The sequence below is a fragment of the Lissotriton vulgaris genome, chromosome 2_1, assembly GCF_964263255.1.
Source record: "Lissotriton vulgaris chromosome 2_1, aLisVul1.2, whole genome shotgun sequence".
Lineage (NCBI taxonomy): Eukaryota > Metazoa > Chordata > Amphibia > Caudata > Salamandridae > Lissotriton > Lissotriton vulgaris.
The window spans coordinates 688,637,717-688,660,734 of NC_141687.1; the positions used below are offsets into that span (position 1 = coordinate 688,637,717).

At 46.2% G+C, this 23,018-nt stretch overlaps 1 protein-coding gene across 5 annotated transcripts in view; it reads right to left on the reverse strand.

The window, feature by feature from the left end:
- The window catches only part of FAR1 (fatty acyl-CoA reductase 1), a 626,193-nt gene that overhangs the window by 413,990 nt on the left and 189,185 nt on the right, over nucleotides 1-23,018 (reverse strand). For 4 of the 5 annotated variants that reach the window (XM_086955913.1, XM_086955915.1, XM_086955916.1 and 1 more), the window contains exons 2-4: nucleotides 21,990-22,185; nucleotides 20,558-20,733; nucleotides 4,223-4,402 (exon numbers count right to left, since the gene is read on the reverse strand). In XM_086955913.1, the coding sequence (XP_086812039.1) occupies nucleotides 4,223-4,402; nucleotides 20,558-20,733; nucleotides 21,990-22,178 (545 nt within the window). In that variant the 5' untranslated portion in view covers nucleotides 22,179-22,185. Of the gene's footprint in view, nucleotides 1-4,222; nucleotides 4,403-20,557; nucleotides 20,734-21,989; nucleotides 22,203-23,018 lie in introns of those variants that run through there. The other variant, XM_086955912.1, reaches the window with a different exon arrangement.

The following is a 23,018-nucleotide window of genomic DNA, read 5'->3' on the forward strand; positions in this document are numbered from 1 at the left end:
CACCGGAGCAGCGGGACACCGGAGCAGCGGGACACCGGAGCAGCGGGACACCGGAGCAGCGGGACACCGGAGCAGCGGGACACCGGAGCAGCGGGACACCGGAGCAGCGGGACACCGGAGCAGCGGGACCCCACAGTCCAAAGCACCAAAGGAGGAATGAACCGCCCCGAGACAGAGCCACCCATCAAGTACAAAGAAGGTACTTGCAGGAGACAACCCTCTACCGGGAGGCAAGTACCGAAGACTAACCCAAGTGTCCTTGCAGAATAGGGAAGGAAGGGTGGGCCGTGAAGTAATCTGCGTCTAGAATCGTCTCTACCAGATACATAGTTACCGAAGGTAAGTAACTCGCACATCTGATAGAGACTACTAGCTGCAGATTCCTGACGTAGAATAGATACCCTAGCAATACCCCCTGGGAAGGAGGGCCTGCGAAAGGACCCCAAAAGGATGTAGGAGAGAGAAGAATGCTGAAGAGGAACCCTAGGGCAAGGTCGGAGCCTGTCAGCCAGAACAGCGCTGGCAGTCAAAAGCCGCCAGAAGCAAGAGACCAGCCGAGGCCCCAGGAAGGCCGAGCAGGCGGCGTCTGGCAAGGGAGAACATAGGATCATCCCAGACCTCAGAGCAGGAGCAGGGAGAAGAGGAGATGCTCGGGCACACCACCACGAGTGGTCGCGCACACTGCCTCAAGAAGCAAAAGCAACCTACATAAACGCCATGAAGAACAGGCACCCGAAGGCGACCCAAACCCTCCAGCAGAGCGCAAGCCATATGACAGCTACTACTACCCAACCTGGGGTACAGTAAGTCCCAAAATATGGGAACCCTCTTTGGAAGAACTTTAGCAGCAGAGGAAAAACAAAAAGAACCACGGGGTAAAAAACACCCCCACGAAAGGCTTGACAAGCAGCCCAAGCAAAGCAGGAGGCCTAATCCCAGGGCCAAGTCTGCGCAACAATTCTAGCAGCACACACGCAATCAACAAAAGGGGCCATCCAGCAGCCAACAATGTCAAAGTCCCAAGGAAGGACGCAAATGGCCAGAAAACACACTCCACGCCCAGAACAACCGGCCTAAGAGGGCCCAGAATCAACCATACTCAGTAGTCACTGAGGAGGGGACGGAGAAGGGGGAGGGTAAGGAGGAGGACGGAGCCCTGCCAAGAGCCTCAGGATGGGGGAAGTCGGCCAGGGCATGGAACAACAGGCTGCTATCAGTCGATGAGTCGCTCCCAAATATTCTCAGGGAATACTCCATCCCGAAGCCAAGCATGGCGACAGAGCGACCAAGTAAGCCAGGCCCGGCCCAGCACCTCCGAGATGTCCAGAGCGAAGCGCAGAATAAACGCCGCAAGCTCCCGGCCATCCAACGCACGATGCCGTAAATCCACCTGACCAGCCTCCTGGGACGCTAGGGATCCCATAGACTCAGCAGAGTCCCACAAACAGGAGCAGGCCCTAGCCAGCACACACAAGGTGTTAAGGGCCCGCAGGGTAGCGCTGGCCGAGGCGAACATGTTGCGCCCCCAAGCATCCAGCCAGCTGGCCTCTCGGGACGGCAGAGTCAACAGCAGCGGCAGGGAGGGAAAAGCCATCCGCAAAAGAGGAGTGGAGGTAGAGGGGTGGATGGAAAGGCTCGCTGGGTCGTGCAGTGAGGATGCAGAAGATGTTGAGGCACTGGGTCCCCTGAGGACGCCTCCAAGCTCCCATTAAGGGGGAGCGCAGAGGGGGGAAACCTTCAAAGGGAAGTAAGATTTCCCTCCCACCAGAGCCCTGGTGGAGGACCTCCAAAAGATGGTCCGGCGGAAAGTGAGCCACCGGGTCACCCATGCGCAGGATTGCCCACAGCCGTGACACCGCGTGAGCGAAGGCCGCACCGACCTCCGTAAGGCCAGCGGTGGAGAAAGCAGCTCCTCTTTGGGTGACAGCTGCAAACTAAGGCGGCCATCCCCGAGGCCAAGTGGGACGGGCAAGGGCCAGACCTGGAAGCCAGAAGGAGCAGAGGAATGAGGGGACCTGCCGCTCATCCGACAAACACCTCTGCCTCAGGAAGGGCGGTGAGTCGCCCTTCGACGCCGGTGAAAAAGACACCACACAGCGACCAGTCTCCGGGGAGGACAACACCAATATACACCTTGCCTCCAGAGAAGGAGCGTCCAAAGATGAATCCGCTGTACTTCCCCTGCGCCTGAGGCAGATTGTCGGCACCATCCGGCGTCGCCGGACAAGGTTCTTCCAAGTCGCCCCGTACCTGAGACCGGAGCGGAGCTTGAGTCGAACCGGCCTCAGGGTGGCACCGACCCGACCCCCGTCGAGGCACCCACCTGCGTGGGGGAATGAGACTGCCCTGGGGAGTGACACAAAGCCCTCCACCAGCTGCGGCCCAGAATGAGGCGGAGATCGCTCTGCAACCCATGTGGCGGGCCGGGGATGATCCAACCTCCAACTCCCTCCGACGAGGCAGCTGCCCGCAGGTAGGGATTAGAGTGGGCCGGGGAGGGATGAGGGGTCCTCATCCGGCCTCGACCCGGAGCAGAACGAGGAGGGTCCACCGACCTCTGTGGCAAGGCACGGTCCAGCTGCTGACGAAGCCATAGCGGCATCAACTCTGCCTTAGACAGGACCACCTTGTCAAATGACCAAGAGGGGCTCGGGGATGAGACCCGAGCCCCGGCAACCTCCCGCAACACCACAGGGACTCCCGCATAAGTTTGCGGCGAGGCAGAGGTGCCGTGGCCTGAAGGAGGTGCACTGGAGGAGCCGCACTCGAACAGTACCATATCCTCCAAGCCTGAATCCGAACCAGTCGGCACCGGAGCCACCGGCGGCGCCGCAGAGGGTCCTGCGCAAGGCGAGGGGTCCATCGATGCCCCAGGAGGGGGAAGGAGGAGGAGACGCCAGCAAAGCATGCAAAGCCGCCGCGTATGTCTCCATTTGGACTCTCGACGACCCAACAAAGTGAAATGGTGGATAGGACGACACGCGGGTCGCATTACCAGCAGAGAGTCCACGTCCCTGGCAGGCCGGAAACTAGCCCCCGGGGACAACCTGCGACACTTACCCACCGGGGAGCAACGCTCACGTGACAGAGAAGGGCAAGGACGACAACCACAGAAGGATCTGAAGGTGCACGCCGAAGCAGAGTGAGGGAAGGACGTCGACCTGGAGAGACGCACTGAGAGAAGTTTCATCCGGCGGTCCCGCCGCGACTTCGGCTTCAACTGTTGACAGGCCTCACAGTCAGTGGTGTAGTGATCCTCCCCCCAAACACCACATACAAATGAGGTGCGGGTCCATCACCGACATAAAATGCCCACAAAACGTACAAGTTTTGAAGCCCAAAGGCATACGCACACTGTTCCACCAAAAAAATGGAAGAAACAGGGGGCCCTAAACAGGCCCGAGCAAGAACCGGATACAGAAAGGAAAAAAACTGACGTGGGCGCACTGGGGAGGGTCTTATGTGATCTCGCTGATGTTACATACGCGGACGACACCTGGGCGGAGTTGCATGGTGTTGCCCCGACCCCGGCGTGCAGGGATGCTGTGGCAAAGAAGTTTCCAGATCCAGTCTCACACCTGGGGATAATTCTACGTGAAGGAATCTGCGGCTAGTAGTCTATTAGATGCAGCCAGGCAGGACACTGCTGTGTTAAAGGATGTCAAAAAAGAATGGAGAAGAGATCCAAGTTATAACAGCTTCAGACATTGTGGTCATGGAACTCAGTGAACAAATGAAAGCACTGGAGTCAGTGTATTTGAGAAAACATATGCCCAGAGTCTCAAAATAGAAAATCAGCTCATGGGGCTCAAACCAATGTAGCACCTTAAAAGCCATCTGAAAATGTGTAAACTTTATCTTTCTGAAACAGCGCAGTTTCCAAACACATAAAAAAATAGCCTAGTGGTGAGCACCAGTTTTCTTGGAAAGAATGGCATTTGCCAGCACCTACCACATTGTTGCCTAAAGCAGAACTAGTTCAAATTTACATCATCACAACAGAGGACAATATAAAAGGTGATTGACTTGCTTACAAGTCTTCTATTTGGAAGGATAGCAACAGAATTGTAGGGCACTAGGAGAACAATAATAAAACGGCATGGCTTCCCATCACTCAATTGTGTGAATGTACAATTAGATAATCAAAAGGTTAATACATTCTAATTGTTTATGACCCAGTATTGGAGAGCAGCTGGAAAAAAAAAATCAAATAAACACCTACTCCAAAGAATCAATCAGCTTCCTAGGATCCACTGGTGGTTGATACACTAACTCTTCAATGTGCTTCCTGTTGCAGTTTGCATATGCCGTTGACACATGAATGAAGACTTCCAGTTTTTTCATTCTCTGTGCCAGAAGAACAAGCTGGCGAGTAGCAATAACATTTAGTTGCATTGCATCTCTGAAAGAAAATGAATAGAATAGACAGTTAACGAAATGAAAGGAAACTAACGAAAACACATGAAAGATATCTAGACAACGTTCAAAAATAGTTTATTCACAAAAAAAAAAAAAGACATTTCTGAATTTCAGAAATGTAAATAAAAAGTTCTATTCCTTAAACTATATTTCTGGCCAGCTGTTGAAAATGCCCATATACCACAGTTTGTATTTTATCAAAAATACAATGCACTGGAAGCACTTTCTGGACTTTGAGCCTAACGGACAAATTACTTACCTTTGGCAATGCCTTATCTGGTAGAGACAATCTACCCACAGATTTCTTACCTTTGAATTTCCCAGGTGTCAGACTTTATTCAGAAGATTTTTCTTCAAGTAAAACTTTTGTGCTACGGTAGGTGATGTCAGTCGGCTATGCGTGTAGTCATTGGCGTAGTCTCTGCTGTTGTGACATCCGCATCATCTATATAGGCACCACCTTGGCATGTTGACATCAGTTACTTTTCACAACTTTCCATGCCAAGAGCACCGAGCAATGAGCGGCACAGACGTAGATGTGTTTTGAACAACTAGGGCTCTGAAAGGGATCAACTAACCCTAAAATCCTGTCCACATTGCGGGGAGGATAGGGAAGCAATCTGTGGCTAGATCATGTCTCTATTCACAACAGAGTATCCGAGGGTCAGTAGTGAGACAGGCTAGTTGTAAAAGACAGAACAGGTGTAGCGCTCCCACTGGCCATATGACTACGGGGCAAATGCTATAAAATATGCCAGATCAAGATCAGTATCTGGTCTCTGGCTCCCATCAGTCACCACTCGGAACCGCCCTTCATCATTTGGGGCCCCGAGGACCAACACTGTACCAGATCTTGGTATATTAACAGAAAGAAGTTATCTTCCTGTTAGTCTGTAAGTGTTGGTGTTATGGTTGAAACCATATGTGTTGGTGAAGTAACTGATAGGGTTGGAGAGAAGTCTAATGTGCAGTGCAAGAAAAAACCAGAAAAAGAATGAGGGTGAATAAAATTGGTTTAAGGAGCAGAAATTAATTTAATGAGGTATAACTCCTAGCACCAATATTAAAAAATAGCTCAGACAGGGTGAATTTATAACCTGTCTAGTGTCACATTCTGACACAAGCGCATTTGGCAATTGAGTCTTAATACCTAGGATAACATTTAATACACTCTGTGTTCAAGCTGTCATTCCAACCCTACTACCTGGCATAGCACACTTGGTAATTGGGTCTGGCAACTACAGATAATATGCAACATTGGATACATTCTATGTAAAAACGGTTATGACATCTTTACCACTACACATTACTTGCTAACATTTAGCTATGACTAGTGCTCACATTGATCAATTCCAGGCACGACACGGTGAATGATTTTTGAATTTATTCACCCCTTTTTAAGAGCGGTGCTTCACCAGTCCTGAGCCGCAGCCAGGCGAGGTGAGGTGTATACTTCTTACTAATCAGGTAAGGGGTACCCTGTGAGACTTGAAATGCTTCAATTTTCACGTTTTTACTAAAACTTGGTCAGTGTGCCTGTTCAGAGTCCAAGTTATGGACTACACCTATGTGGATAAATTGCACGAGGTATATTAGACAGGTTTGTTGAAGACAGGTATGGGGGGGATTAGCTCACGCCATGCTTTTTATTTCAGCCCATCGCTGAGTGTATGAAGAGGTCTGAAACAGACACAACCTGGAGGTTCAGGTGACTTTTCTGTGTCGTTCCTACACTACATTTTACCTGTTACTTATTTATCACGTTGGGTTTCTTTGTTTGCAGTAGCTGTAATTAATAGGTCCTGAAGAAAGCAAGGCTAATAGCCGTGTTTGCTGAAACATGTCGACCACGTCACACCACTAGACAGGTTATAAATTCACCCTGTCTGAGCTATTTTTTAATATTGGTGCTAGGAGTTATACCTCATTAAATTAATTTCTGCTCCTTAAACCAATTTTATTCACCCTCATTCTTTTTCTGGTTTTTTCTTGCACTGCACATTAGACTTCTCTCCAACCCTATCAGTTACTTCACCAACACATATGGTTTCAACCATAACACCAACACTTACAGACTAACAGGAAGATCACTTCTTTCTGTTAATATACCAAGATCTGGTACAGTGTTGGTCCTCGGGGCCCCAAATGATGAAGGGCGGTTCCGAGTGGTGACTGATGGGAGCCAGAGACCAGATACTGATCTTGATCTGGCATATTTTATAGCATTTGCCCTGTAGTCATATGGCCAGTGGGAGCGCTACACCTGTTCTGTCTTTTACAACTAGCCTGTCTCACTACTGACCCTCGGATACTCTGTTGTGAATACTGTTAGTTGGGCTTGTATTCGGAGCTGGTCATTAAACTGCCCATGGGTCCCCTTTACTGTATGTGTTTTGGATGTTTGTGAGCAGTCGCTTGACTGCGGACCCCTTTTGTTTCTGAGTGTATGGATCTTGAATAGACTACACTTTCTCCACCCTCAAGTGGGTGGTTTTTGCTCTATATAGTGCCTGTACATTGTTTCTTTTTGAGCACACGTAGTATAGCTAGGATGGCGGAGAATCATGGTCTGTCATTTGATGATGCAGACCTTCAATTGGCCTTAGCCGATTTCCCGGACTTATTAGACGTCACACCCCAAACAGTCGTGACTAGTGAGGAGGAATGGGGAAAGCTGTTAGCCCTTAAGAAATCCATGACCAGAACATCTCTACATGGAACCATCATGGCCCAGTACCTACGCAATGATTGTGCCCCTACTGGGCTTATAGTTACTAATGCCCCCAGACTATTTTTAAATGACAAAGAGTTTTTGAAAAATTGGGCGATGATTGCCTGGCGCTGCACGAGGGATTGGCTGATCTTGATCATCAAGACTTCCAAATCAGCAGCTGATGCCATTCTGATTGAAATACAGATCACCGAATCCAAAATTAAAGCTACCCTCTCAGATAAAATCTTTCGGAAGAAAAAAGAGGAGTCTGACAAAAGTAATAGTGATTACAAAGACCATATCCTTTTTACTAAAATGGAGAAATGTAAGAAGGACCTTGAGAAATTTAAATTTGAAAGAGTGTACCCTTACACCAGCGATTCGTATATCCCACCAGTATACAATTCCAACAGCCGTAAAACTAGCTCCAACTATGGTACTTCTGACTCAGATGGCAGCTCCAATGGTAGCGATTCGGGTAGTGACAATCAATCCAGACCTAATAGGGGTCGAGGTAGAAGAAACTTTAATCAGTCTTGGAGAGGTAACCAACACAATCAGGGCCCGCAACAATGGTGGCCACCGAACCCGTGGCAATATGGGCCTCCGAATTTCCCTCCTAACCAACAGATTCCCTTCCAACCTCCCATGGGACCTTTCCCTCCCAATTTACCACCAGCCTTCCAAACCAACTTTAATGGGCAGCCTTTTTTAGGGTATGGCCACGGCAGGTCACGGGGCAGAAGGAGAGGACAGTCCAAAACACCAGTACAACCACAACCTCAAGTACAGTTCAACTCTCCGCCGACAACGAGCTCGACTCGGAATCTACGGAGTGCCACGGCCAAGAACAAAGAACAGACCCCCACGGAGATAGCATCGTGATCAATCTGAGTAGCCGCACACTCACCCAGATTGAGCAAACGGCTCTCAACAGAGGACTGGGCTTTGTTCCAACACACAAGAACGAACATTTTGAAACTCGTGTGGAATTGTCGAAATTTATCAGAAAGGTGCGACTACACTTCTTCTTTAAGGACAAAGAGAAACCGGCCCAAGAAGAAGTAATGACCAACACAGGACTAAGACCTAAATCGACGTTCAATCCCCCCACTCATCTTATGCCAGCAAACGTCCTGGCTTTTGAGCAGGCGATTGAAAGGGATATCGATGAGCTCTTTAAACACGACAGAAAAACCTTTTGTAATCTCCCTAAGGCTGAGCACCAGGCTCTCAAGTCTTTGTCGGCTGATAGATCTGTAACAATAAAGCCGGCCGATAAGGGAGAGGCAATCGTCGTCCTCGACACAGACATACAGGGCTGAATGCCTTCGCCAATTAAGCGATGTCAGATCTTATCGCCTCCTGGACCAAGACCCCACAGCAGATCTGCAAAGGACGATTCGAAATATGACAGAGGAGGCAGGGAGTGAAGGATGGGTAACTGAGTCAGAGGCCCGTTTCCTCAATACTGAACATCCGGTGACTCCTTACTTTTATATACTACCTAAAGTACATAAGGAGAAACGCCCACCACCAGGTAGACCTATCATCTCGGGCATAGGGTCCGTTCTGGAACCCTTATCCACGTTTGTCGACCACTTTTTACGCCCTATGGTCCAAACTATGCCAACCTACCTCAAGGACACAACCGATGTCTTACGCATATTACCTGACCTCGATTTTGACATCAACACGGACCTATTGGTCTCGTTTGATGTAGAGGCGTTATACACCTCTATACCCCAGGACGAAACCCTGGAGGTCATTCACTCATTACTGGACACCACCGAGAGAGATACCATCACTCCGATACATTTTATCATGGCTTGCGCCACCCTAGCCATGAAGAAGAACTTCTTCCAGTTCGAAGATAACATCTATTTACAAGTGTCTGGAACGAGCATGGGGAGCGTTTATGCCCCCAGCTTGGCAAACCTCTACGTGCATTATTTCGAACAGCGGTTTGTCCTCAATGAGTCCAATCCTTATCGTGATCAGATAAGAACATGGAGACGATACATTGATGATATCCTGGTGGTGTGGCGGGGCTCCAAAGACAGCTGTCAAGACTTCCTTGGCTGGTTGAATAGCAGGAATGCTTTTTTACGTTTCACCGTTGAGATTGGCGAAAACAAGCTAGCCTTTCTGGATCTCTTGATTAAAGCCACGTCCACGGGTTTGGAATCCGAGCTGTACAGAAAGCCTATGTCCAGGAACTCTCTGTTGTTATATGACAGTCACCATCCTAAGTCCTTGCGGGATAATCTTCCGTTTGGACAGTTCCTGCGAGTCCAAAGAAACTGCTCCACTGACATTGCCTTCGGAACGCATTCCACTGCACTTAAAAGCCAGCTTGTCGCAAGGAAATACCCACCCCGCTTGGTACATCGAGCTTTGAAACGTGCCAGGAACAACAATAGGGAAGCACTTTTAGAACCTACCATTCCTAAAGCACCCCTTGAAAGGCTAACCTTTGTACACACCTTTGGCACACTGTCCCACAGTATTAAGAAAGCGGTTAAGAAACGCTGGCCCATCTTGAACTCAGGACCACATTCTATTTCACAACCACTATTCTCCTTCAAAAGGGGTCCCAATCTGCGGGATAGGATGGTACACACCAGACCCCCCGGTGAGACTCCGAGAGCTGTAGGCACCCTTTGGGATCTACCCCCTGTGTCTGGCCACCACCCGTGTAGCACTTGCCAATCATGTGCCCAAACATCCAAGACGAATGAGATAGACATCGGGACTTCTAGACCCTGGAAACAACTGAAGTTCACGAACTGTAATAGCGATAAATTAATCTATCTCATAACCTGCCCTTGTCAGCTTAGGTATGTCGGGATGACCACCCGCAAAATAAAGGTGCGGCTATCTGAGCACAGAAGTACTATTAATTGTAGGAGACAGGCCACCAAACTCACTAATCATTTCATCACGCAGAATCATACACCCACGTCCTTCAAATGGACAGTTTTGGAGAAACCATTCATTCCATCCCATATTACCAATGTGAGCGATTTCTTACACAAGAAAGAACAGAAATGGGTACTAAGGTTGGGGACCGACCGAACGGGGCTGAATGATGATATCCCCTGGTCCTCGTTTTGAGTCATCCCATTGTTATGTATCTGACTCAGCATAGTGATCAGACTTTGTCAAATATGCCCTTATGGCCGGTATATACAACTCTAGGCCAGTGGACCATTTATTTGAGGCTAATATGATACCTGTCTCATCCCACAGATATAACCCCGGGGTGACTGCGCCTCAATTTTTAAACTTCTCCTTTTGCCTGCTATGCCGTTTATGGTGCGAACTCTGATATTGTCATGATCCTCTTTATAATCCAATTTAGATCAAGGTCCTCGCTACTGTGGATATCCTTGTAATCTAGTTATGTTAAATGCTGCGCTCCGTTTTGAGCTATTTAACTTACTTCCAGTACCGAGGGATTAAGCTCAATGTTATTGTTGTCCTCGACTAGGTTCGCTATTGGTTACCCAGCCGGGACGCTGCCCCTATCAGGTGCTCCGTTTCATCACGGACGCGTGACGCTCTGTTTGGCGCGTCACGTGAGCGCAATGGACCAATGAGGGCACGCGCTATATAATCACTTTGTAAACACGCCGCCGGTACCTCCCCAGACGGCACAGATGCCGCTAGGAAGTACCGACGGACAGGTGAGTGCGCGGAACGCTTCCTGGGCAACAGCGTGCATTTTTAGAGCCTCAGCACGCAGTTTTGTAAAAAGGCATGCCATTACTAACGGGTTCTTTGGGTCCTCGTTTTCCCACGCCTCTACAGTCATTTTGTCCACGGGGCACGCAGTGTTGCTCGTAGTATTATGGACTTCTGAGGGTCCCACGTTCTGACACAAGCGCATTTGGCAATTGAGTCTTAATACCTAGGATAACATTTAATACACTCTGTGTTCAAGCTGTCATTCCAACCCTACTACCTGGCATAGCACACTTGGTAATTGGGTCTGGCAACTACAGATAATATGCAACATTGGATACATTCTATGTAAAAACGGTTATGACATCTTTACCACTACACATTACTTGCTAACATTTAGCTATGACTAGTGCTCACATTGATCAATTCCAGGCACGACACGGTGAATGATTTTTGAATTTATTCACCCCTTTTTTAGAGCGGTGCTTCACCAGTCCTGAGCCGCAGCCAGGCGAGGTGAGGTGTATACTTCTTACTAATCAGGTAAGGGGTACCCTGTGAGACTTGAAATGCTTCAATTTTCACGTTTTTACTAAAACTTGGTCAGTGTGCCTGTTCAGAGTCCAAGTTATGGACTACACCTATGTGGATAAATTGCACGAGGTATATTAGACAGGTTTGTTGAAGACAGGTATGGGGGGATTAGCTCACGCCATGCTTTTTATTTCAGCCCATCGCTGAGTGTATGAAGAGGTCTGGAACAGACACAACCTGGAGGTTCAGGTGACTTTTCTGTGTCGTTCCTACACTACATTTTACCTGTTACTTATTTATCACGTTGGGTTTCTTTGTTTGCAGTAGCTGTAATTAATAGGTCCTGAAGAAAGCAAGGCTAATAGCCGTGTTTGCTGAAACATGTCGACCACGTCACACCACTAGACAGGTTATAAATTCACCCTGTCTGAGCTATTTTTTAATATTGGTGCTAGGAGTTATACCTCATTAAATTAATTTCTGCTCCTTAAACCAATTTTATTCACCCTCATTCTTTTTCTGGTTTTTTCTTGCACTGCACATTAGACTTCTCTCCAACCCTATCAGTTACTTCACCAACACATATGGTTTCAACCATAACACCAACACTTACAGACTAACAGGAAGATCACTTCTTTCTGTTAATATACCAAGATCTGGTACAGTGTTGGTCCTCGGGGCCCCAAATGATGAAGGGCGGTTCCGAGTGGTGACTGATGGGAGCCAGAGACCAGATACATATCTTGATCTGGCATATTTTATAGCATTTGCCCTGTAGTCATATGGCCAGTGGGAGCGCTACACCTGTTCTGTCTTTTACAACTAGCCTGTCTCACTACTGACCCTCGGATACTCTGTTGTGAATACTGTTAGTTGGGCTTGTATTCGGAGCTGGTCATTAAACTGCCCATGGGTCCCCTTTACTGTATGTGTTTTGGATAGATCATGTCTCTACCAGATAAGACGTTAGCGAAGGCAAGTAACTTGTACAGCCTGATAGAGACATATAGCCACAGATTCCTTACCTCTGAATAGACACCCAAGCAAGCCCATCCTCAGAGGAGGGACTGTGGAAAAGTTTAGACCAGGAAGTCCCGAAGGACAATGTGGCCAAAACGACTATCCATGCAACCGGACTGTCCAGGCAGTTGTGATTAGTGAAGATGTGCAGTGATACTAAAGTTGCTGCCTGACCTATGTTGGACTTAAACTCCACATAGCAATGCCATTGTAACAGCCTTAGCTCTGGTAGAATGAGCGCTTATGCCTTCAGGAGGCTGCTTTTCTGGCAGAGCGTAGCAAATTTTGATGCAGAGGATGCCCCATTGTGAGATAATGCTCTTCACTGCATGACCTTTCTTTGATCGAATGTACCCCACAAAGAGTTGGTCTACCTGAACTCTTTAGTGCCTTCAAGGTAGAAAGGCAATGATTTTTTGGGTCCAGACAGTGGAGCTGCTCCTCTTCTTTAGAGGGGTGCGGAGGAGAGTAGACTGTAGATAAGGTGACCGATTCCTCCACATGTAACGGTATTACCACTTTTGGTAAGAAAGAGGCCTTAGTGCAAAGCACCAACTGGTCAGGGAAGATTGTCAGGTAAGGAGGCTTGGATGACAGCCTGTAATTCGCTCACCCTACTGGCAGAAGGTATTGCCACTAAAAAGGCTGTTTTGATGGTAAGCAGCCAGAAGGGGTAATTGAGTAGAGGTTCGAACGGAGCACGCATCAGGAAGGTGAGAACCAAATTAAGGTCCCACTGAGGAATGATGAAAGGGGCAGGTCGGAACATATGTACAAGCCTTTAAGAAATCTATTTACAATAGGAGAGTTCAATACAGATTGGTCTGGCAGCCTCAAGAACACAGACCGGGCCGAAAGGTACCCATTGCGAGTGCCCAGAGCAGTCTCCTGCTAGGCAAGGAACAAAATAAAAAGCAGAACTTGAGAGAGGGAAGCAGAAAGAGCTTAAATAGATCTTTCTGCACAATATTTTACTACTTTGTTTCACCTGTAGGCGTACGCAGTCTTGGTAGAGGGACTCCTGGCTGCCAAATAACTTCACACACTTGAGGAAGGGTTGCATGCAATCAGCTGCCACCACTCCATATAAGGCGGTTTAGAGTTCACAGGTCCGGGTGGAGAACACACCCTGCTGATGAGAAAGAAGATCCTCATGCAGGGGTAGCCTGATCGGAGGATTAATGCTCAATTGGAGAAGTTCAGGATACCAGAGTCTCTGTGCCCAGTTGGGAGCCAAAAGAATGACTTGGGCCCAGTTGCTTCTGATCTTCTTGAACACTCTAGGTAGGAGTGGTATGGGCGGAAAGACATAGAATGCCTGAGCTCCACTCAAGCAAGAGCCTCCATGGAAACACCGATTCAAAAAAGGGGGGAGGTGATGAACAGAGTGTCTGAATTAAGCAGACCACTCTTACCCAGTCAAGAGATCAGGGCTTGATCCATCACCGTTATTTAGCTCACTGCATCACCCCAGTTCAGAACCTGGCTATATGCAAACTAGTCTGACCCAGTGCCTCATGGGAACAGGGCAGACCAAACTACCAAGCCAATTCTTCACCGGAAAGGAGACAAGCTTCCGGGGACCGGTTTCTGGCATTTCAGCAGTCGTCGGCCCGGCTTGCTTGAATCCTGGTGGTGCAGTGAGCAAGGGCCATGGAAACACCAGCACTCGAAACTGCTGACATTGCACGCTCCCAGTGGAGGCGAACAGCTCTAACCAAGGCTCTCCCCACTGTTAAATGAGACCTTGCGTCACCCCGGATGGAGACGCCATTCGCGATCCTCTAGGCATGGACTGCCGAGCTAGTCCCCCCCCTGGTGCTACCAGTACCTGCCAGGTGTTGAAACACCAGGGATATGCCCAGCCATGTCCAGAGATGCTTGGCCTCTTGACAAAGGGTCCACGACCCCACCCGCACGGTTTGTTGCAGTACTACATGCCAGTGGTGAAAACTTGAACCAGCTTACCCTTGATGGAAGAAGAAATGTTTTTAATGCTAGTTGAATCAAAGACCTCAAGCGAGTTGATGTGGAGTCCGAAAAATCTTCTGATCTCCACATCTACCAGATGGCCGCCCCATCCCAGGAGTGACACATCTGTCACCACTGTGTGAGTGGAGTAGTGAGGGAGAGGAGTCTGCCTGACCAAATCGCGGTTGGTCAGCCACCACTGCAGGTCCTGTGCAGTTCCCTCAGATCTGGACCATGTCGTAGAGATTTCCCTGATGCTGCACCCACTGGAACTTCAGGTCCCACTACAGAGCGCGCATATGCCGTCTGGCATGTGTCGCAAGCAGAATGTAGAAGGCCATAAGGGCCAGCAGCCTTAGAGTCCTTCTCACCAAAATCCAGGATAGAAGAGGAATTATCAGCATCATAGTCTGAATATCCTGGACTCGCTGTTCAGGACGATAGGCCCAAAACTGCAGTGTGTCCAGAACAACTCAGATGAAAGAGCATCTGAAATGGGGTCAGGTGTGACTTGATGGTGAACACCAGCAGAATCAGGAGATTCACCATAGCCTGGAGGTGGGAGACAACAACCTGGGGCGAGATAGATAGGGGAAGACTGGCACCCCGGATCTTCACAGATTAGCTGCAACCACTGCCATGCCCATTGTGAACACCGAGGGGTGCTGGCAAGGCCAAAGCAAAGCACTGAACCTAAAGTGCTCGAGGCCTACCCTAAACCGCAGGTAGCACTGATGAGCTGGAAGGACAGCAATGTGAAAATAGGCGTCATGCAAGGCCAATGCTACCATCTAGTATCCTGGGTCTAGGGCAGGCAAGACCTGAGCCAGATGTTTAGAAAAGGAAGAACAGCACCGGGTTCTGTGCATACATTTAAAAACTGCCCATTCGTTGAACACTTCTAATTAAAACATAGAAACTTTCTATGGAAAAAATATTCTCTTTATTAATCTTTATATAGATTTGTTCTCTTATTTTCTTTTCTTTAAAAATGATTATTTTACACAGTTTATCATCTTGTCTTTTAACAATCTCATAAGTGTTGATGGATTTCCAATTATTTACATATATGTTCTTTCAACCACAAAATAAATACAGTGTAGTTTCAGTTGCTGTCGCAAAATGATCGTTATACAGAACCAAACAATCCAATCAACGCGTTTTGGCGAATGCCTTCCTCAGGAGTTCTGTATAGCTCCAATAATTTACTGTAATCTCTCTTGGTAGAGTGGCCTCACATAACATTCATGTATGGCATCTATAGGTGTCTTTCTGTTAGAAGATATTAAGTATTGTACCAAGGAGTACCACGATTTCTTTAGTATCTAATAAATATGAGGGCTATGCCTTAATTAGGTCCTTTTGTAGTTCAGAAGATTTAGTTTGATGAAATGGATCACACAACGTCCCGATATCTATCCGCCCATCTATGCCAGTTTGGTTGTCTATTTAAATGCTGCACTTTGGTTTTTTAATTCCGACGTGCGTCCGAACGAGACTCTCCAGCGCAGTTATACAGGCTGAACCAGAGTAAGCATCATGAACTTTCCTTTCTGAGGAAGTAGTTGAGGGCTCACAGATCTAGGATACGGCGATAGCCCTTTTCGTTCTTTGGGACCAGAAAGTAGTGGGAATAATAACCCTAGCCTACTTCTGGAGTCAGAACGCTCTCAATGGCTCTCTTGGCCAAGGGAGTCGTGACTTCCTCCTGAAGCAAAGTCAGGTGATCCTCCATCAGCCGGTCATAAGTTGGAGGCATGGAGAGAGGGGTAGTACCGAAGGGCAGGGAGCAGCCCCTTCAGTCTATCTGAAGAACCCACCTGTCCGAAGTGATGTTTTGCCAGTGATTGAGGTGGTGGCTGATCATACCACTAACTGGCTGCCCATGATCTTTAAGGGCTGGAGAGGTTGTGGGGCGCAGGGTCTTGGGGCGGGGTGGTTGGTGAGAAAACGTGGCTCACCTGCAGCAGGTAAATCTCCTATTCACAGAAGTCCCTGTGCTGGGCTTGGACAAAGTTACCAGAAGGACATCAATCAAGGCCACATGGAATGGCAGGAGGGGTTCCGAAGAGGAGATAACCGGATAAATGACCTCTGTCAAGATGTTTGTCTTGACTTCCACTGAAAGGAGCTGAAGGTCCAGGACTTTAGCTGTCCTTCTCACCACCATAGCATATGAAGCTCCCTCCTCTGTAGCAAAGTAGGGGAAGAAATCAGGCTAGATTCATGGCAAACATTTTTTAGCTGGGCGGGGGTTGCTCTATCTCCCGGGAAGACAGGGAAGTGCAGAGCCAGCCAAGGGGCAGGTTCCATAGACCACCTTGAGTCCTCCGTCACATCAGCCGACGAACGGGGAGAAGTCTAAGCATGCCTCAAATTCCTGCGTTCATGCCTCTTACCTGACCTACATAACGACTTTGTGAGGGAGGACGAGGACTTGGGACTCCTGGAGCAATGTCCAGACCTTCCTCTTGACCAGGGTCCAAGACTTCCGAGGCGAACGACTGCCAAGCGCAGATCCACAAGCAGCTTTAGGGACTGCTCCTTCAAAGCTTTCGGAGCCATGGCCTGGCAGTCGGAGCATGACTAAGTCGTGGTCGCACTCCAGGCACCAAAGACAAATCAAGTGTGGATCTGCCACCAACATGGCATGGTTGCAGGCACCATACGGTTTAAATCCAGAAGTCTTTGACATTTTGGGAAAATACTACACACCAAAAACCGTTCAACAAAATGTCGAAAAAAATGGTCAGAAGGTGACAGAGGGTAGCTCTCTTCTTGGATCTGCGCTGTTTGGCTCAAAAAAAGAAAATGTCAGCGTGCCAAGGTGGTGCCTATATAGGAGACGCGACGTGACTATGGCTAAGACGACGCAGGCACACGGAGTCAACCAGCGCCCAAGGGTGTTGCAAGGACCATTTTGTTTCATTGCCCTGCTAGGATGATAATATGAGGCTTTTCTGTACAAGAAGCACAGTGTAACTATTTCCCAATTAGAGTATTATTTGGTTTTAACTTATGTGCACTCTAACACTGCAGCAAACTGTGCAGGTAAAAAAAGCAGCAACAACATTTTAATATACATCAGCAGACATGCGGGCCCACGGTGAAAGAGCTCTTAGTGCGATCTAGCTACACTGTACAAAAGCTGCTACTCTGAAGGGAGTGAGCTCACTTTTATAGTTTTGAATGAAGAGTCACACAAATAGGTCCTCACACAAGAATGATAGCTTCTCTTAATACATACCATCTTAGGAACTTTCACACTGTTCCACCATGTGTAGTCCATCGTGTGGCTGTGCGATATTTTTTTTTTTTAGCATGGTTAAGAATACTTTATTGTATAGTTAATAAAATCTGTTACAATATACCAATATATAAAATAATTTTCTTTGCATACTATTATACAAAAAAAAGAAAAAAGATTTTAAAACAACCATAGGTTTGAAAATGAAGCACAAGTGTTCTCGATGACATAAATAGTTTCGGAGACAAATTTAAAATCAGCCAGTGCAATATAGAGTTCAAAAGTTCAGACTTGTATTAACTTTTCAGTAAATTTTCAAAGTTGATTACATATTTGATTATTCGGCAAATAAATTGTGGATCCTCGGAGTCCAAAGTATTTAATATCGCTGAGCGGCATGTGCGAATACCTTTTTTGTTAAACTTTTGCCTGAGTAAACTCCGGCGATCACGCTCCAGTACTGGACAAATACAGATCAAGTGGATAATGTCCTGTACTACAGCACCACATAAATTACAATCCTTCGGGCCTGGGTTCTTCCAGCCAGGTTGATCAGCATTTGTTGGCAGTTTTCCCATGCGTAACTTTAGGTACTTTAGTTTTAAATACGGTGGAAAAGCAAGGCCTAGATAAGCAGCTGGTACCGGCTTTTTGTAGGATTGTATTATCATCCAAGCATGTGTGCAGCGTCTTAGGGTTGTTTTGTCTTCATTCAGCGAGTGCACGTTGACTACTTTTTTTACGGTCTGCTTAAATGAAAATGCTGGTAACTTCCTTTGCCACACGGATGACATCTCGGTGATTTTCAGGGAGGTGTTTAAGTACTTCGCGTACTAAGATTTGGGGTTGCTTTGCAGGGCTTCCCAGATAGCAGAATTAATTTCTATATCGCGATTGAGCCAGATGTTGTACCAAAATTTAATTGGCTCATATCTTTTATGCAATATTTGGGATTGCAATCCAAATTCAAGACGTACCTATGCTGGTGAAGCATCGCAGGGTAAGCCGAATACGTGTTTGGATTTTGTCTAATAGCGATCCACTTCTTCCATAATGTGCCACACTGCCATAAGCTATCGTTGGAAGTAGCTTTGCTTTGATTACTGTGAGAAGGGGGGGTAAACAAGGGGCCTTTAAGCTGTTTTGATAAGCTGTAGAATGCATGCAGTAGAGCTGTTCCTTTCTTTTCGATTGCATCAAAATGTGTAGCGAAAGTGAACCGTCTATCCAGATGTATCCCCAGATATTTATAGCTATCCACTATCTCCAGCTTCATGTTGTGAATTGTAAAGTTTGGCTGTTTGGTGCGGCAATGCGTTATATTCATAACCTTGTTTTTTTTCCTGTTTATTTCCAGTTCTGTTTGGTATATTCAGCCAGCTCATGCATGAGACGTTGAAGTCCTATTTTCATTTGACTAAGAAGGACAACATCGTCTGCGTAAGATAAACGCGTAAGGGCAGAGTTCCTAGCCATGGAGGATGTGCGTTAACCCCATTTAGCCTTGGTGTCGAATCTGCACAAAAAAGAAATCATCTGAACAGTCGTGCAATGGAAGGGAGGACAGACTAGGCAATTCTTCATTAAAATGACTGGGAACCAACTACAACATAAATGTTTATACCGCCCGATTTAAAGCTGGTCTTTATTCTTTACACAATTTCACTATTCCAGAGGTTAATACTACTACACTGTTTTATTGGTTGTGAAACCCAGCGTTTGTCAACATGGACTACAATGCTTGTTGTTTCTATTATTGGTATGTTGTGTGGATGACTGCAATGGATTTATTAAGGACTGTGCTGCTTGTTTGGGTCTTTTGCACATTTACAGCATGAAGATGCCCAGGGAGGATATGCTTAGGGTGCCTCCGAGAACAGAGACATTAACTGTCAGCCACAATCAAAATCCAACGTTAATGAGGTTTTGATATTTAAGTTGGCACCTTAAAATCGCTATCAACCTCCGATGAACCTAGGCGGAGGTCAAAGCAGCATCCTACTATCAGTCTCTCGGCAATGAAGTACAAGCAATAGACTTCCAGTATACAACCCAGCCCTATTTCAACATTTCTATAATGTGCACATATATTGACAAAGGCCCTTAATAAATCTATATTGTCACTGAATGCATTTATTCATGCAAGTAGTATATATAACAGTGAACATTCTGCACTGCGTTTAGTTATACACGATCATGCACATAATGGAATAATTTGCATCCGTTTTGTGTCTTCTGGTGGCACCTATTTTACTTGCACATGATGACCGGCCTTAGCAAGTCTGTAGCCTTTTAAATTGCAATTTGATTTTTAAATGTGAATGTCAATTACATTTATATTAAACATTTGGACTCTGAACATCTTCCACTTCTACAACGAAATTCTCCGCTTCCTACGCGGAATCTTCTGCTGCCCGATACTTAGACCTCCTGGGAATATCGTATTTGCTTAAATTACTCGCACAAAAATGTGAATTTTTTTGCAATAATTTTTAAGAGTAAACAGCTGTATTTACAGTTACATGTAAGGAACCCATTAATGGGTTACAAAACAACCCTATTGGGTGAATAGCCTGAAAAAGCAGTGAAGCGCAGCTGGTTAGTGTGCCGAAAAAGATAAGTGTGGGAAAGTAGGTAAGAATTCCTAGAATGAACCAAGCCATGGTGGAAAAGGTAGCTAGGGCATGAGTTAGTGTGGCCGAGGTATAATAGTGCAGTGGTTGGGTTTCCTTAGGACGCAGAGTTGGTTGGCAGCCCTTTAGTGTAGTTCAGAACCACATAGCTTCCCAATGGCGCAGACACACCGGTGTCTTTTGCAACGAGGCCCGTTTGTTGCACGTGCTTTATCATGGTGCTAAAACTGGTACGTCATCAGAAAAAAAGTTACAAATAGATTCACTACAGTGAAAACATGTACCATTAAACTAAGAGTGAAGGGATTTTCGAAACAGAATGCCAGCACTCACCGGAGAGATTCATTAAATCGGACTGTAGCCGCACAGTGGAATACAATATCAATACAATTTATAAGTGTATCTTGGTCTTCCAAGCTCAGGTCCAGCTGGGGTTGTGTTAGTTCACTGCTTATTGCAATGACCTTTTCTGCACAGTCTGGGTGCTCTGCTCTCAATCTGTCAAACAACTGAAACCGAAAAATAATCAATATATTACTATAATAAATTGGTTGGTCAAAAGACAACAAACGTACAGCACTTGATAGGTAATGTGAAAATTAATTCTGTCTTTAAGTAGGTAAATGTACTACTAGTTACTTGTGATTGTCTCCATCTTGACCCTTATTCCGCTTGACAGCATCAGAGATTTAGAAAATGTTATCAATGGGCAGAGATTTGACCATCTAGGTCTACCACATTGAAAAAGCAAATGCCGATTTTGAATTACAAAACACTGTGCATACAATGAAAGCAGCATTGTAATACAAAGGTACACATTTTCTAACACGGCAGTGATAAACTAAATACAGGTTTCCGTGGAGCCAGGTATGGTAAACAAACAATCCCTATAGAGAGGGACGATGAGTTTTTTGTTGTTGTTTTTTTTTAAGGGGGTGAGCCCTGATGGTGGGGGTTTAGATTTATTGATTCTGCATCTCTTGCTAATTACCAAGACTAAGTGTTACTGCAGAGCATCCTTCTAGATAGCTAGCATTAACGCTGGTTAAGGTTACTACAGTGCTCCAGGTTCGGGTACATTGAAGGAGTCGCATGCGTGAGTTATTCTATGTTATCAAGCAAGGGTCCACTCCCCAGCAGAAATGGTATAAGCAACATGTAAAAATGCACACATTTAACACAGTGCACAGTCTATACATGCCATTGTTCAGCTGCTCTCTAGATAGGTTTGCGGTCTAGAGATGCCTGTACATAGAGAGGATGATTTAAAGTTTGCCTAACATCCGGATACTTATCCTCCGTTTTTTGCATAATTTGCTTGTTCGAGAAATTAATCGAGATGCTCATTTGCTTTTATGGAAGGCGGAGACAATCTGTTGCCTTTATGAAACTAAAGATTTCACTTTTAAGAATATATGCAAAACACTTTCGATCTACACAGGGGCTCTTGTACATAAATATTGGAATTCTATTATGACTTGTTTTTTTTAAAGAAATTTAAAAAACTGGGCAGTTACGTTTCCTGAAATGTACTTTACACAACGAATACAATACAAGATATTATTTGTATTTTTTAAATTTGACTTAAAACTGCCTACTCCATTTCGTTCAGAATACAATACAATGAATTCCTAGGATGAGAACATTTTTAGACTGAGGTAGTTTTAATGGCAAATGTAGAATTCTGCTGCAGCCTGGAATGTAAGATTGGTAAAGCCAAAAATATTTTATTGGCACACTGCACAAAGCAATTTTAAATGCTTACCTTACAGTTGATCATTTCAACCACTCTTTCGTGAGGCTTCTGATCATCTTTTGGTCTCACCAACACATAAACAGCTTTTACCTTAGGGCATGATCTTAGCAGTTTCTCCAAAAGCACCTTCCCCATGAAACCAGTTGCTCCAGTAATGAGAACATTCTTTCCTTCATAGAATTCAGGTATGGTAATCATTCTGAACCTAGGAAACAAACACATACAGCTAATACAAGTATTGTGACTGAATTTTCTAAGCCAGATACTGTCCCCGATCACTGCCCTACTCAAGAAATCTGTAATATGTTATACACATTTTAGTGACAAAATAAAAACTAAACAAAGGTAGCAGCCAACTTAGAAATATGGAACACTCAAAATATTCATCGGACAGAAATTCTTTTACTTTTCTTGGCTTTCCTACCTTTGAGGAAGAGCCCTTAATTGAAGTCCGGTTCACCAAATGATCCTTGCCCCACAAGGTTTTATAATCTTTCTCTGTAAATTTGGGAGCATAATTCGCGTCATTTAATACATCATCCTCACAAGGAGGAGTTCGGAAATCCTTTAAAGAGGCAGTTGTAAAAACAAGGTGAAGATCCACAACGTTTGAAAAACTATACACCTATTTCCTGGTTGCCTTTTCCTACCAAACTCTTAGCTCATGTGGCACAGACCCTGCACACTCATCTTGAAAACTCCCATTTTTAGGTCTCGCCTACGCTGCACACATGCACTACTTAGGAGGGCCTTTAGCCGTCGCTCTGCTAATTTTCAAGCACACACTGGTGCTTGTGGCGGCATCCACCTTGCGGGAGCCAGCAGCGGCGCGCATGGTTATTGGCTGTTGCTCGCTCCCGCAAGGCGGATGCTGCCACAAGCACAAACGTGCTTGAAAACAGCTGCTGCTTCTCAGCACGATCGCTATCACTTTCACAGCTGCGCCGCTTTGCTGTTTATATAAGCTGTAAGACCGTAAAGGACTTGGTTTGAAAACTGCAGCGTCACATGCATGTAATGTGTACACAGATATCCAGT